We start from the raw sequence: 15,440 nt of genomic DNA on the forward strand, positions 1-15,440 counted from the left end.
TGGACATTTCGGATTTGTGAAAACGCTACACCTAATCAAAAGGCAATTCTGGTGGCCATCCCTTAAAAAAGACATTGAGAGCTACGTGGCTAGCTGCCACACCTGTGCAGCTGCAAAAAGACGACAAGGGAAGTCCCCCAGGGCACTTACAAACTGTAGCAGATCCTTCAGCCCCTTGGAGAGAGATTTCTATGGATTGTATAGTGGAGCTGCCTGAAAGCACTGGGAACACAGTTATTTGGGTTGTAATGGACCTCTTTTCAAAACAGGTCCTTTTCATACCCTGCCAGAAGATCCCAACAGCCAAAGCATTAGCAAAAATGTTTTTAATCCACATTTATCACCTCCTCCATGGAGCTCCCCATCGGATTATCTCAGACAGGGATGTCCAATTCACCTTCAAATTTTGGCAGGCTTTTTTAAATCTATTAGGCTCCGCCCAGGAGTTGTCATCTTCTGGCCACCCCCAAACGAACGGGGGGGGGGGCTGAAAAAACTAATGGCATATTGGAACAATATTTAAGATGTTTTATTAACTACAAACAGGACAATTGGACTGACCTGTTACCTTTTGCTGAAGTAGCTTACAACTCTGTACCCAGTAGCACTGGTTTCACCCAATTTGAGGACAAGAGTTTAACCCCATGCCAGAGCTACCAGTAAGGAACCTGACATCCCCTCCCTTAAGGAGTGGATAAACAACCTACAAACCACTTGGCCAGTGGTCAGACTAGTGCTACAAGAGGATAGAGAAGCTTTTAAAATTCAAGCTGACAAGAACGCTGGGAACCCAAACCATTCAAGGTTGGGGACCATGTATATCTACCCACAAAGTATCTACAATCCTTACAACCGTCTAAGAAACTGGGACCTAAATTCATTGGCCCATTCCCCATCATCAGAATCATAAACCCTGTCACGGTTAAAGTCCTCCTTCCTAAGACACTTAGGCAGGTTCATCCAGTGTTTCACTGCAGCCTACTCAAGCCACAGATCACTTCAAAAGTCAGACCCTCTTTGCCTACACTTCCAACCCCCATTATGGTGGAAGGAGAACATCATTCTGAAATCAAAGACATCCTTGACTCCCGCACTCACCACGGCTCCACACAATATTTAGTGGCATGGAAACACCTACCATCCTCTCAGAATGAATGGGTAGCCAAAAAACATGTGAAAGCCCCGACACTGTTAAGGAAATTCCACCTGAAATACCCACACAAACCATCCTAAATCTTTTTTTTAATAAAAGTTTTTTAATTTTTTGACAAACATATGCAAACAATGTATTTTTTCTGAACAGAGTATTGGCCAAGTCACAAATTTGTACAGCTTTTAGTTATCTCCAACACAATTTATATATTTCACTTTTTGCCATAATATTCTTTCTCTCTAATTTTTATTTTATTTTCCTTGTTTCTTCAGATGTATAACCAATATTACCATTCACCCTAATCTCTAATCTTAGTCAATTTTTCTTTTTTCTCTCCTCTCGTTGCTTTCTCCAAGTTCAAACCCTTTAATTTAAAATCAGTCATTTTTCTGATACCTAACCCTAACTCTAAATCATCCTGTTGAAATATTTTTCCATATCTCCCTTTTCACCACATAATACAATTTCAAATGTTTTTCCTAAATTCCATTATTCCAATCAGATATTAATATTCATACAATTTTACATATATAACCCATTTCCTTCCCTCTTTTCCATTTCTTTCCTTTATCCATTGCTTTTTCAAAAAAAAAAATATTAACTACACTTTTTCATAGTAAACCATAATCATAATTAGTAATATTTCCCCCTCTTAAAGGTTAATTTCAATTATTGCCAACAGTATTTTAATCTCTTCTTATTAAACATTAAACAAACTTAATTTTCACACTCCAATATAATTTCAAATGCTTTAGCTGAATTCCATAATTACAATTAAAGACATTCCACATATTACAATCTCATGTATTGAATTTACTACAATTCATTTATGCTTATAAATCTTGCTTCAATTTGTTTATAATTCTAGATAATTTTCCATTGCTTTATGTATAATTTAAAGTTAATTTTCAACTTTTCCCTTTCCCTTCTCCTCTTATTTAATAATCCATTAATCTCTTTTCACAATACACTATAATTTCAATTGCTTTAGCTAAATTCCATTATTACAATTAAAAGCATTCCAAGTATAACAATCTCATATATTGAATTTACTAAAATTCATCTATACTTATAAATCTTATTTCAATTCAATTATAATTCTAAATATCTAAAACATCTTTTCCCTTTTCCTTTCCAACAGCTACTCCTTTCTCCTTTCATCCCATTTTCTTATTTTTTTCCTTTTCCCTTTCCCCCTAATTTTAAAGTCCTTTACTCTCCTAATTTGCCATGTATTTCCAACTGATCTCCTCCTTTCCCCTTTCATCTTTCTTATTTTCCCACTGTTAATCCCACTGTAATCATTTGAATTTTTTATATTTTTTCTCTTCTCCCCTTCTTTCTCTCCCTCTCTCTTTCCACCCTCTCTATTTTTATCATTGTTAATCCCAATGTAATCTTATCAAAATTCACCTTTGTTCCTAATCTTATCCTTTTCTCCCAGTTCTCCTCTTTTTTTCCTTGTTACTCCCCACATAATCATTTGATTTTTCATAGTCAATGTCTTTGTCTTTCTCTTCAGTGTCACCTTCTTGCTTCTCATTCATAGTTTCTTTCTCCACTTGGGTATGTATGTTCTAATGCAATTTCTAGTTCGTCAGGTTTTGGTTTTCCATGCATCATTATAATCATTTCATTTAATTCCACTTTGAGTGATATACGCATCCTTTTAATCATTTCAATTAGTTCCTGCACCATCTTGTTGTTTCTGAGTTTTTGTTATTCCAATTTTAAGTTTTATTATAATCCACCTTCTTTCGTTATCGAGGTCAAACGGTTTGCATGCAAACAAATCCTCCCCAAAAGTTCCCACCGCTCTTATCACTTTAAAACATTTTTTCCCAAAATACAAGTTAAGCGTTGTAATGTTTTTTTCTGCCTGTAGATGTCTCTCTCCAATCCACAATTACAATCAACAAATTTAAAAAGGGTCCATTTTATTTATTAAATCCACGTTGCCAATTTCTATCTTTTTCTTCTTAATTTTTTGTTTCCCAAAATCCAATTTAAAATCCAGTTCCAAATCCAATTAAAAAAATGAACCTTCTGTTACAGGAATTTAGTTTAAAGTTTTCCTTTATTCTTCTTTTAATGGTCAAAATTTTTTAAAAAGTTCTTTCCAATCCTCTTCACATCTACTATGGGTTTTTTCTTCTAATATTTTAATTATCTCCACATTTTAGTCCAAAAGTCAAGTTTTGTTTCGGGCTTTGACACTTTAAACTTCTGCTTTGTTGCTCTCTTTCCATTCACATTCCCCCATGCCCATTAGCTGCTGTTTCTTCACTGGCACACCTTTTAACAATTTAAAAATATTTCTTTTTAACCTGTGAGCTGGCAATCTCTCACCAGGCATCAGTACTCCATCCAAATCACTGCTCCTGCTCAGAACTTGGTCAGGTTGCCCCAGCTTTATGGCAGCTGCAATGGCCCCCGCCGAGTTGAAAAGTTTCCTCCAACCTCCAAGGAACTTGCCTGTTCCTCATGGTTGTCTGAGGTGCTTCTCTTTCTTCTCTGTCCCTACAGGACAGATCTGGTCCGAAGACCCCTCGACAGCAGTTCGTCAACCCGGGATTTCGCAAGGCTCGTCAGAGCCCGCTATTCCCCAACTATCTTGCCATGACGCTTCCGGTTGAATCGTCTAACTATCCTAAATCTTAATAGATTATATATTTTATGTCTTTCTAGGTGGATTTTCCATTTTTCTGAGAAAGGCAATATGTCAGATCCATGTATCTGCCATTCTTCATGGAAGAAGGTGGGGGGAGATTTGGAGTTGTCACATCTAGTTCTTTTCCTATGTGTCCTAAGTATCCAATTTCTTGCCTGATCCTCTTCGTATAAACTTTACCCTGATTTATAACCATTGCCTGGTGCCAGGAATGCCTAGAAAATTCTCACACCTCGGGAAATGAAAAAGAAAGTGGGGGAACAAGTGGATTGTAAAATGACCCTGAGAAGTTATTTGTATCTGTTTCTCAGAGAGGCTGGTGCAATTCACATTCACATGGGCGGATTGGTCGGAATCCACATTGGAAGGTGGGGAGGGGGTTCCTAATTGCCTTTATCCTGAATTGCATGCCCTGAGGGATCCCAGAGCCTGTTTTGAGTTTTGACTTGCTTTCATCCCTTTCAATAAACAGTTCATTTTGAAACACAAAGTTCTCAAGAGTTGGTACCTTCTTGGAAGTGGGGGGGGGGAGCTGGTTCTCACAGACATAGAAAATAAATAAGTTAAATTGCTCTGGGATTTCAGAATTCAAACAGATAGGCACCTGCCACATAACACCCCAGCCTTAACAATTGTCGATAAGAAAGACAAAAAAGTCTGGATAGTGGATGTGGCAATGCCTGAAGACAGCAGATTGGGAGAGAAAGAACTGGAGAAGAAAACAAATTACAAAGACCTACAAACAGAAATAGAACTACTGTGGCAAAAGCAAGCAAAGGTAGTACCACCAGTAATAGGGACCTTGGGTGCAATCCCAAAACAACTGGAGCACCACTTAAACATCATTGGTATTGACAAATTCTTCATCAATCAATTGCAAAAGCCAGTTTAACTGGGAACAGCTTCCATCCTGCAACCATATCTCTAGCAACATCAAACATCCACATCTGCCTATCCCAGGTCCCTGGTAAGGACTTGATAGGTAGATAAAAATGCCAAACCCAGTCTGAACATCTGGCTAATTATGCGATGATCAATAAATAAATAATTGAAACTATGGGAGTTGTGCAGACAGTATTTACCATAGCAACATTATATAATGCTCTTAAATGAAGAACCAAAGATTTTTATATTCTAATTTTTAAATTACATATGCAATGCAAAATTAACAAATTACTCACTAATTGACTTTCCTGGATAAAGCTTTGCCTGAGGATAGCCAGGGATCATCTTTTCATTTTTAGCCCTTAAATTTTCAAGTTCATGTTTGATAATGTATTGGCATTCTGCCATTGTAAGAAAATCATGATTATCCTCTAAAGAAAAAAGAAATGCATTGTTGAAAACTAGATTTTTATTTTGACAAGTTCCAAGCAAAAGTAATTGCATGGGGATTCTAAAATCCTATATGTAATATTTATTCAGAAATAAGCTTTCCAATATCCCATGAGAAGAGTCTTTCGTAAAACTGTTAATTATTAAGGGAGATACTGTATATTTATTAAAAGTACAGATTACAATGTTTAAATAATATTTAATATGAATGCTGAATAACTTTTATAATAACAGAAAACTTAAGTCTAAGCAAAATATTCAAACAATTTTACATTCTAAGTTCAAAGATCAGAAATTAATAGAATGCTGGAATTTTAAGCAAACTTTATCTAATAATACTATGCTTATTTATTTCACAATATCTCCTGAAATGGTTAACAGTGTGATTCCTAAATAGCAAGGAACGTAAAATGATTTCACAATTAACTGGTTTTTTACCTGCAAAATCTTTAAAATTTTTTCTAGATGTATATGTAAACGCTCTCATTGTATTATCATTACATTCTTTAACCAACCCTACAGTTTCAGCTCCTAGAAGCAGCCTTAAATTAGATGCTCCAACAAGATATATGTTCTTGCTTCCTTCAATCTCTTTTCCTTCCTCCACCAATGGTTTAACTAAAAGTTGGGCTCCTTCAAAAAAGGAAAACAAATGAAGTAAATTATTCTGTACTGTGTGTATTATGTTCACAGGTTATGCTAAATCATAAACATGGGAATGACAGCCATATTCACAAAACTTGTTTGGATAAAATTAAACCAATTACAGTGATTTCATTTATTGGGTCACTTGTGTCATGAAATTCTTGGATTAAAGGCAGTGCTGAATTAGGGAAGGTTAGAAATGAGTAGACCCAAAGGGGAAGAAAAAAGAAACATCAATGGAAACTGATTAGATTAGAATATTTCCTAATATTTTCAATTAAATTATACATAAAGCATTAATAAATTAGTCTATTTTAATACTCACATGAAAGCTAAATAAAATCAAAACAAATAAATAAAAAGCAGGATCTTGACTATCAAAACCTTTTATGCAAAACATTTTGATGTAAATTGTTTCAAACACAAAAATCCTTAAAATAGTTACCGTATTTTCCGGCGTATAAGACGACTGGGCGTATAAAACGACCCCCAACTTTTCCTGTTAAAATATAGGGTTTGGGCTATACTCGCCATATAAGACTGCCCCTCTTCCAATGCACACCAAATAAAAATTAAAAAACATCAACTGGCTCACCTACAATGTAAAAGCAGCTGTGCTAGACCCAAAATGGCCCCTGTAACAAGCAGGAACCTCATACAGCCACAAAAAGCCCCCCAAAAAAAACTTTCACACTCTAAACACACACAACACAACACAACTGGCTCACCCACAATGTAAAAGCAGCTGTGCTAGACCCAAAATGGCCCCTGCAACAAGCAGGAACCTCACACAGCCACAAAAAGTCCAAAAAACCAACTTTCGCACTTTACACACACCAAATTCCACATACAGCTTTGTGAGATTTTGTGTGTTTGTGTAGTTGGAGTGAAACACTACAGAAACACACTAAATCTCAGAAAGCTGCACAAATATTATTTTATTTTATTTTATTTTTATTTTTATATGAAAGCTAAATTTAAAACTTCCTAAACTTTAAATGGCTAGGTCTAAAAAAGAACAACTAAAAAAACCCCAATTGACTATTTTTTTTAAAGCTCCCAAAGGGGAAAAAAACTTACCCAATAGAACAGGGGTCTCCAACCTTGGCAACTTTAAGACTTGTAGACTTCAACTCCCAGAATTCCTCAGCCAGCTTTGCTTTGCTGGCTGAGGAATTCTGGGAGTTGAAGTCCACAACTCCCTCCTTGCTTGATTGCAGGCAGGGAGTTGCTTGCTTGCCTGAATAGATTCAGGCAAGCAAAGCAAGGCAAGCGTTGCGACTAGCAGCTGAGGTAAGCAAGCTGGAGGGGGAAAACTTTTTCCCTTTTACATGGCTCTGGCCATCCCAGCTGAGTTGCAGGGAACTCAGCTGGGATCGTCAGAGCTGGGATCCTCAGAGTAAAAGGGAAAAAACTTTTTTCCTTTTACGTGGTTTCTGGCGATCCCAGCTGAGTTGCAGGGAACTCAGCTGGGATCGTCAGAGCTGGGATCGCCAGAGCCATTTAAGGCTCGTTAGAGCCTTTCGGGCTGGTTTGCCTGGTTACAGGAGAACGACACCCGGCGTATAAGACGACCCCCGACTTTTGAGAAGATTTTCAAGTGTTAAAAAGTCGTCTTATACGCCGGAAAATACGGTAGCTTCAAATATTCTGAAACTGTTTTACATTCAAAACAAAGCTGTTCTGGATACACAAAACTGTTCATAGCTCTATTTGTAACATATATTTAAAACATTTTAAAGAAATAAACCAAAATATTTATAATTAATCTTGAAAAATCTACTATTTTAATGTTGTATACCAATATAGTTTAATAAGTTATATTTAATATATTTAATAAAATGATTCACTACAGTGGCACTGAGTACACGACTGAAGGACCTGAAAGATCAAGTTAGGGACAGATTGTCATGGAGAAAATCTAACTATGTGGTTACTAAGAGTCAACCCCAATTTAATGGCACATAATCAATTAATATTATTATTTTCTATCCATATAATTCTTTTCTCAAACTTTTGGATTAAAAAGAAAAGAAAATATAATTCATTTCTCTAAAATATCAATAAATGCTACATTACATTGTCAAGTTATATTAAATTAAAAAAGTAAACAGTAATTTCCATGGAGGTAACATATGCTTAAATTTTTTCCATTTAAATAATTGGGACTAAAATTTTAACTAATGGTTATCTAGGAATACAAACGAGATTTAAATTACATGTGTAACAATATCCTTTATTGTTCACAATAAAAGAGTACTTATACAGCATAACAGAACTCCTTTACTTATGTGGTTGCTGCAACTGTATTAAAAAAACCAGGAAAATGTGAGTTCTAGGCAAATGGGTAAGATAGTCCTTTCTTCCCTATTTTCATTTATTTGCAAAACATTCCCCCTTTAAGAATTCCCAACATAGATTCTATGAAGGTAGCCCTTGACTTATGACTCTTTATTCAGCAACCATTCAAAATTAGACATTGCTTTTAAAAGGTTTTCTAAAATGTAATTTACCTAAGTAAAAGGTCTAGAGCTGGCAAGATGGAAACCTCAGGCTAGATGGAAGCATTATTTAATAAATATCTCTAAACTCCAGTCCAGGAAAAAAAAGCATTTCTGTTAATTCTAAAAGATGGAATTCCTTTCTATTTTTTTTTAAAAAAAAAGTTTAAAAATTAATCTCTGAAGCAGGTACATACAGATACATACAGGATTTGATTTCTGGAATCTGTAGTAATCAGACTGTATCTGTATGTGTCTGACAGTGTGTGTGTGTGTGTGTCTATGTGCATTCATCTGCAATAAAGCAAGTTATCAAGCCATATCTAAATACAGACAATAGAGTTGGAAGGGACCTTGTAGGTCTTCTAGTCTTTCCTGCTCAGGCAGGAAAAAGTATACTATTTCAGACAAATGGTTGTCCAATCTCTTCTTAAAAACTTTCAGTTGGAGCATTCACAACCTATGGAAGCAAGTTGTTCTACATATTACCGTAAGTGTTCTAACTATCAGAAAATTTCTCCTCGGTTCTAGGTTGTTTCTCTGCTTGATTAGTTTCCATCAATTGCTTCTTGAGTAATCTGAGAGCTTCTACTCTAAGTAAATTCCTAAATATGAAGTTAACTTTCTCAGGAGTGGAAACATATTCCTTGCCTGCATAAATTCTTGTATTGCGGAAAAACAGACAAACTGAATAACTTAAACACATATCTCAGCACATATCCTATATTTGTAGCAAAATACAACATTTGGACTGTTTCTCTTGTTAGGTCCAAAATTATTTTTATTCCTCTCTCATTCACATTTCCAAAATAGAACACATAGTGTCTTTGCAAAAGAAAAATGTTTAAAAGTAGCCTGAAAAATCTTCTCTTTGCCTACATATGCACATTCTTTTCTATTGTGAATTATAAATCAATGTTCACAAGAAATATCACTGGTTCGTATAAATTGACTTATAACACTAAGGGCACTCACCTCCATTCTTCTTCTTCCCTACAATCTTTTGCATCAGCCATTCTTTGGTTTCATCTTTGGTATTTTGTGCAAGCTCAACCACCACCAAAGGTTTGAAATTAGCCTCAAATGTATCATATGCAGACCAGCTGATCTTCATCTTTTTAGACAACCAACTTTTCAAATAAGTAGAAAATAATAAAAAGTTTTGTGGTTGTGAAAGTTATTCAAGGCAGCATTGTTACAAAACTACTTTTTGCCTGCTTTCATTCTTTTTTTTGCTACAGCAATAGCAAAATTTTGCTGAAAAAGACATTTCCAATTTATCTACATATTTTCAGTCAAGTTCTGTTGTTTATGTTTTTCAAAGAACTCTATTTCCTTCTTCATTTTGGTATTCTCTGAACTCTAGAATCTAAAGTTTTGAGATTTTTACACAAAATATCTGCAAATTACATTGAAATCAAAAGTATTTGCAAGGCACCTAATTGGAGAAATGTAATGTATATTAATCCTTGTATCAAATATGGTAAATATGTTAAAACAGATGTTTATCCCAATGTTTTAGTTTCTAGTTGTTGTTTTTTTAAATCTCATATTTTTTGTATAATTTTAAAACTATTTAATTTACCGTATTTTCCGGCGTATAAGACGACTGGGCGTATAAAACGACCCCCAACTTTTCCTGTTAAAATATAGGGTTTGGGCTATACTCGCCATATAAGACTGCCCCTCTTCCAATGCACACCAAATAAAAATTAAAAAACATCAACTGGCTCACCTACAATGTAAAAGAGCTGTGCTAGACCCAAAATGGCCCCTGTAACAAGCAGGAACCTCACACAGCCACAAAAAGCCCCCCCCAAAAAAACTTTCACACTCTAAACACACACAACACAACACAACTGGCTCACCCACAATGTAAAAGCAGCTGTGCTAGACCCAAAATGGCCCCTGCAACAAGCAGGAACCTCACACAGCCACAAAAAGTCCAAAAAACCAACTTTCACACTTTACACACACCAAATTCCACATATAGCTTTGTGAGATTTTGTGTGTTTGTGTAGTTGGAGTGAAACACTACAGAAACACACTAAATCTCAGAAAGCTGCACAAATATTATTTTATTTTATTTTATTTTTATTTTTATATGAAAGCTAAATTTAAAACTTCCTAAACTTTAAATGGCTCTAAAAAAGAACAACTAAAAAAACCCCAATTGACTATTTTTTTTAAAGCTCCCAAAGGGGAAAAAAACTTACCCAATAGAACAGGGGTCTCCAACCTTGGCAACTTTAAGACTTGTAGACTTCAACTCCCAGAATTCCTCAGCCAGCTTTGCTTTGCTGGCTGAGGAATTCTGGGAGTTGAAGTCCACAACTCCCTCCTTGCTTGATTGCAGGCAGGGAGTTGCTTGCTTGCCTGAATAGATTCAGGCAAGCAAAGCAAGGCAAGCGTTGCGACTAGCAGCTGAGGTAAGCAAGCTGGAGGGGGAAAACTTTTTCCCTTTTACATGGCTCTGGCCATCCCAGCTGAGTTGCAGGGAACTCAGCTGGGGTGGGATCGACCGTCAGAGCTGGGACCGTCAGAGCCATGGTTCTGGCGATCCCAGCTGAGTTGGAGGGAACTCAGCTGGGATCGTCAGAGCTGGGATCCTCAGAGTAAAAGGGAAAAAACTTTTTTCCTTTTACATGGTTTCTGGCGATCCCAGCTGAGTTGCAGGGAACTCAGCTGGGATCATCAGAGCTGGGATCGCCAGAGCCATTTAAGGCTCGTTAGAGCCTTTCGGGCTGGTCTGCCTGGTTACAGGAGAACGACACCCGGCGTATAAGACGACCCCCGACTTTTGAGAAGATTTTCAAGTGTTAAAAAGTCATCTTATACGCCGGAAAATACGGTAATTGAGTTTGAAGACTTATTATATTACATAAGGTTCTAGCCATACAAATCAAACCACTACATATTTATCATTAGTGAGGTATTTATAACATGCAATATGACCTTGTTCAGATAATAATAATGGAACTGTAGGATTTTCAGTTTAGTTATCAAATTATTCTAATCCTACAAAGATAGAACTATGATATAGAAAGATATATTCTATGTTTTTCCATTAAATTTTCAGCCAGCTAATATTTCAATAGGTTGTATTTTCTATTATCAGCATTTAGAGACTGGCTAACATCTATTTTCCCACAAACCTAGGAGAATGTTAATAAATTTCACTCAGACTGAGATCAGCATTTTAAGACAGGCCATGTCAGGAAACAAAACATAAGAATTTCAGAATTACTGTTTTACTGGAAAACTTGCCAAGAGTTTCACTCTGCCCAACAAGATGTGATTGTTTTGAATTTCTTTCTCATGCTCTCCATTTTCTCTGGACTGAGTTATTGTTTCTCTTTAACCATTCAGCCATTCCTTTCCCAAGATTATCTCTACATTGCTTTAAAGTGCTTTATCTTTCTGTAGCTCTCTTGCCTTAGCATTTCTTAGTTAATTTAGTTCTGTACTACTATAGTTATCTTATTTCTTTTGTTGCTTAAGTTATATCATTCCCACTTACTTTCTACCTTTTCTTTAATTTTTCTCTTTCTTAATTTAAGATTTCTTGTACTATAGCAAATTTGGCCATCTCATCTGATTTTGTTCTTAATTCACTCAGTTTCTAAAAGATAGAACTGATGCAAGGACTCATTGCCAGGCTGCAGTACTATGCTCTGGGGTTCTTTCTACTCATTGATAGTTCCTAAGGTCTCTTGCTCTGGACCTTTTATGGACTTTTGCTACTTCCGACCACTGCCAATTCCTAGGGTCTCTCATCATCCTTTGTTGTGAGCTTTCTAAAGTAAAGGTAAAGGTTCCACTGCACATGCAAGGTAGTTGTTTCTGGCTCTAGAGGCGGTGCTCATCTCCGTTTCTAAGCCGAGGAGCCAGCGCTGTCCGAAGATGTCTCCGTGGTCATGTGACCAGCATGACTAAACGCCAAAGGCACATGGAGCAGTGTTATCTTCCCACCAAAGTGGTCCCTATTTTTCTACTTGCATTTTTTACGTGCTTTCGAACTACTAGGAGCTGGGACAAGTAACAGGAGCTCACTCCATTATGCGGCGCTAGGGGTTCGAACTGCTGAACTGCTGACCTTCTGATTGACAATCTCAGAGTCTTAGCCACTGAGCCATTCTGATATCCTTTTATCTTGGGTTCTATATTCTAGTGCTGTTCAGTCAGATCCTGCCTCACCGCACCCAGTCTGCTGCAGTGGAATGTTATTGGCCTATCCTGGCCTCTTCAAACAGCAGCATTGCTGAGATAATTCAAGTGCCTTTTTTGGCTGTTCCGCTACTTGCTGAGCTGTTCTTTGTTCACTGTTTTCCACACTGGTCATGTCCTGCACTTGTACATCTTAGGTGCCAGCATCTATCTCTGCTAGTGATCAGGCTTCCGATCACTATTTACAGAATAGTGTATATATTTGGTCTTTCACAATATTTTTCATGTGTCTTATGTGTCATCAGTCTGAAGGAACTCAGCTCAACAAAGAACAGCTGGTGTTAGCAAGGGATTGTCTCTGCTGTGACTCTCATAAAGCTTTGGCCTACAGCTATCATCTCTACTCATTGCTGCACTTTGTCATCATTGCCACATATCCTGGTTGTTCTCACACAGTCCTTTCCCTTTTGCTTGGCACTTCTTCTTTCTCCTTCTCCTCTGCCTTGGACAATAGCTCTCCCACTGCAACTTAGTAATGGTTTTGCTTCTCCCCACCACAAACTGTTTGATTATTTTGGCCTTCCAGCTTCTATGCTTCTCTCAAGACAATGGGCCAGTGTTAAAGAATCAGATTTTCATTTTGAGCAGGGCAGAGTCCTAAAAAGGCATATATGTGTATGTGTATGTGTCTGTGTACGTATATGTATATATGTATATATATATATACCATGTCCAGAAAAACACACTGTAAAAGAAAACCTTCTCACAAGTTCAATCAAACTTCTCGAACTCGCGATAAAATTTTCTTTTACGGTGTGTTTCCCTAGATATAAAGCCAAGGAAAGTGACAGAGCTTGAAAGGTAAAACACGTCTCGCAGCCCAGCATGTCCCACCCCACCCCAATGACAACAGCAGCCTGGCTGCTTTCCTTCCCCGCCGTCTCTTTATCGAAAGGAGTGGCAGGTGGGGCAGGGGAGAAGCAAGACACGTGGAGCGAGACATGGATCCCCTTTCCATCTCTTCTTCCCACCCACCCCCACTGGGCATGGCAGGGCTCCTGCCCCTTGCTTAGCCACCTGTCCCCTTTAGGGATGCAATTTGGGGGTGGCATATAACATTTGACAGGATCTAATACAGTTAGCATTAATTACAACATAAATCTTTATTTTTGATTTTTAGCCTTTTGTTAATTCAATTCAATGATTCTTCTAATAAATTTGAAGAAATAAATTTGTATAATAGTTTGGAAAAGTTAAATACTATTTTAAAATTATATATAATTACTAATTTAATTTAGCTACTGTTTTAGGTTAATTTTAATGTTTATTGTGTTAAATTGATTTTGGACTACATCCATACACTTTATTTAGTGTTGTGATATTTTATAGTAATATTATAGTTATTTTTGAATCTAGTATCTATTTGAAATATTTCATAAACTATTTTGCGATTCTTATGTTGGTCAAGGATGAACATAAAGACTGATTGACGTTTTCAATTTAAAATTTTTAAGTCTTCTAATTATACCTTCTAAAAATGGATGGAAGGAGAAATGTGTTTCATTTATGCAATCCATAATAAAATTTATAAAATATTTTTAGAATTATTCTGTGATGTATCAAGGAGTACCTAAATTTTCACCCTGAAAGCAGACACTCCAAAGGAAGAAAAATGAAACATTGTGTTTTACTATCAGAGTACATAGTATGATGAAGCAAGAAACTTGAGTTCATCATAATTTCCCAACAACTTTCCAGCAGACTAAATCTGAAAGTTCCCTGAACCTGAAAACTTTTAAAATTGTATTAGCAATAATTTTAATATTGAAGGTAAATGTACAAAGTAACACACCTCAAGAGCAACGCCCTGGAAAAGTGACAACAGTAGCAAACATCAAAAGACAAGACATGCAGGGTGACGTTATCACCATGAAAATGCAATAATTACATTCTGGCGACATGTTTGATGCAAATACACAAGTTGCATCACTACAAGATGTTATTAGGCGAACGTTTCCACTTGCCCCTTCCTCCCGGCATTACCCCAAGGATGCCTTGCATACCCCAAATAGTGTATCGTTCAATCAGGAATCTGTCACGTTATCAACGTTTAACTTGTTCTTTTAAGTTTATTTTGCCCTCTTCCTCCATGATTTTATTTTGCGGTGTTGGCTTCTATTAGGAATTCTTTTAAGATTTACACCCTAGCGAAGATTCCTATTTAAGGCTGTCATTCTATACCCATACCACGTGCGAGAAGTTAGGCTAGACATATCGAGGCCTGCACTCGATCCCTATCCTTCCTCCCAGACTCTCCCCCCCTCCCCCAATCTTCTCTTAACGGCAGAACCAGAGCTCTGGAAGGGAAAATGATTGGAGAAATGAGGCGCTCCTTTTCTTCCAAAGGTGCAGTAAAGAGTGTCCGCCTTCTGCAAATTTACCCGCCCACATCCGGCTGCGCCTCTTGTCCCGAACAGGGAGTGCCAACGGAAAAACACCCAGCAAGAGAAAGAAAGGTCAAGCTCCAAGCAACAAGGATGGGGATACTAAGTTTCGGAAAAATCTAAGTTTAAAATGTATGAGATCACAGAAGCAATCGAGGGTGAAGCGAGTAATATGATAGCAGCGGTATCGCAAGCACCCGCTCCTTTGGGTCCCTTCCTGAAACGTACTTTTTCCTGACCGGTCCCCCCACTCATTCTTCCCTCTTTTAGGGAATGGGGAAGAAGTCTCCGGACTCTTTCATCGAGAGGAAGAACGAGCTCCTTTCCCTACATAAGCCCTCATCCACTCACTTACCCTCAGCCTGTCTTCTCAACGGCCGCCAGGGGGAGGGAAGGCTACGCCACGGCTCCACAACAGACCATGATAACCACCAACGGGCGGAATCACTCCAGACGATCTGCGCCTGCTTGGAGGGGCGGGACTTTCACTCGCCCCGCCTCTGTGGTGAGAAAGAAAGGTGTTA

At 37.3% G+C, this 15,440-nt stretch overlaps 1 protein-coding gene across 15 annotated transcripts in view; it reads right to left on the minus strand.

Annotated features, from left to right (window-relative positions):
- The window catches only part of ANO10 (anoctamin 10), a 168,621-nt gene extending 153,201 nt beyond the window's left edge, over positions 1–15,420 (minus strand). For 13 of the 15 annotated variants that reach the window (XM_087894238.1, XM_087894234.1, XM_087894237.1 and 10 more), the window contains exons 1-4: positions 15,272–15,407; positions 9,281–9,435; positions 5,598–5,792; positions 5,006–5,140 (exon numbers count right to left, since the gene is read on the minus strand). In XM_087894238.1, coding sequence (XP_087750364.1) covers positions 5,006–5,140; positions 5,598–5,792; positions 9,281–9,419 — 469 coding nt within the window. In that variant the 5' untranslated portion in view covers positions 9,420–9,435; positions 15,272–15,407. Of the gene's footprint in view, positions 1–5,005; positions 5,141–5,597; positions 5,793–9,280; positions 9,436–15,271 lie in introns of all 15 variants that reach the window. The other 2 variants (XM_060685839.2, XM_087894240.1) reach the window with 2 other exon arrangements.
- Positions 15,421–15,440: the final 20 nt, after the last annotated feature.

Source organism: Pantherophis guttatus, chromosome 4 (assembly GCF_059756535.1).
Source record: "Pantherophis guttatus breed Tessera chromosome 4, ASM5975653v1, whole genome shotgun sequence".
Taxonomy (NCBI): Eukaryota; Metazoa; Chordata; class Lepidosauria; order Squamata; family Colubridae; genus Pantherophis; species Pantherophis guttatus.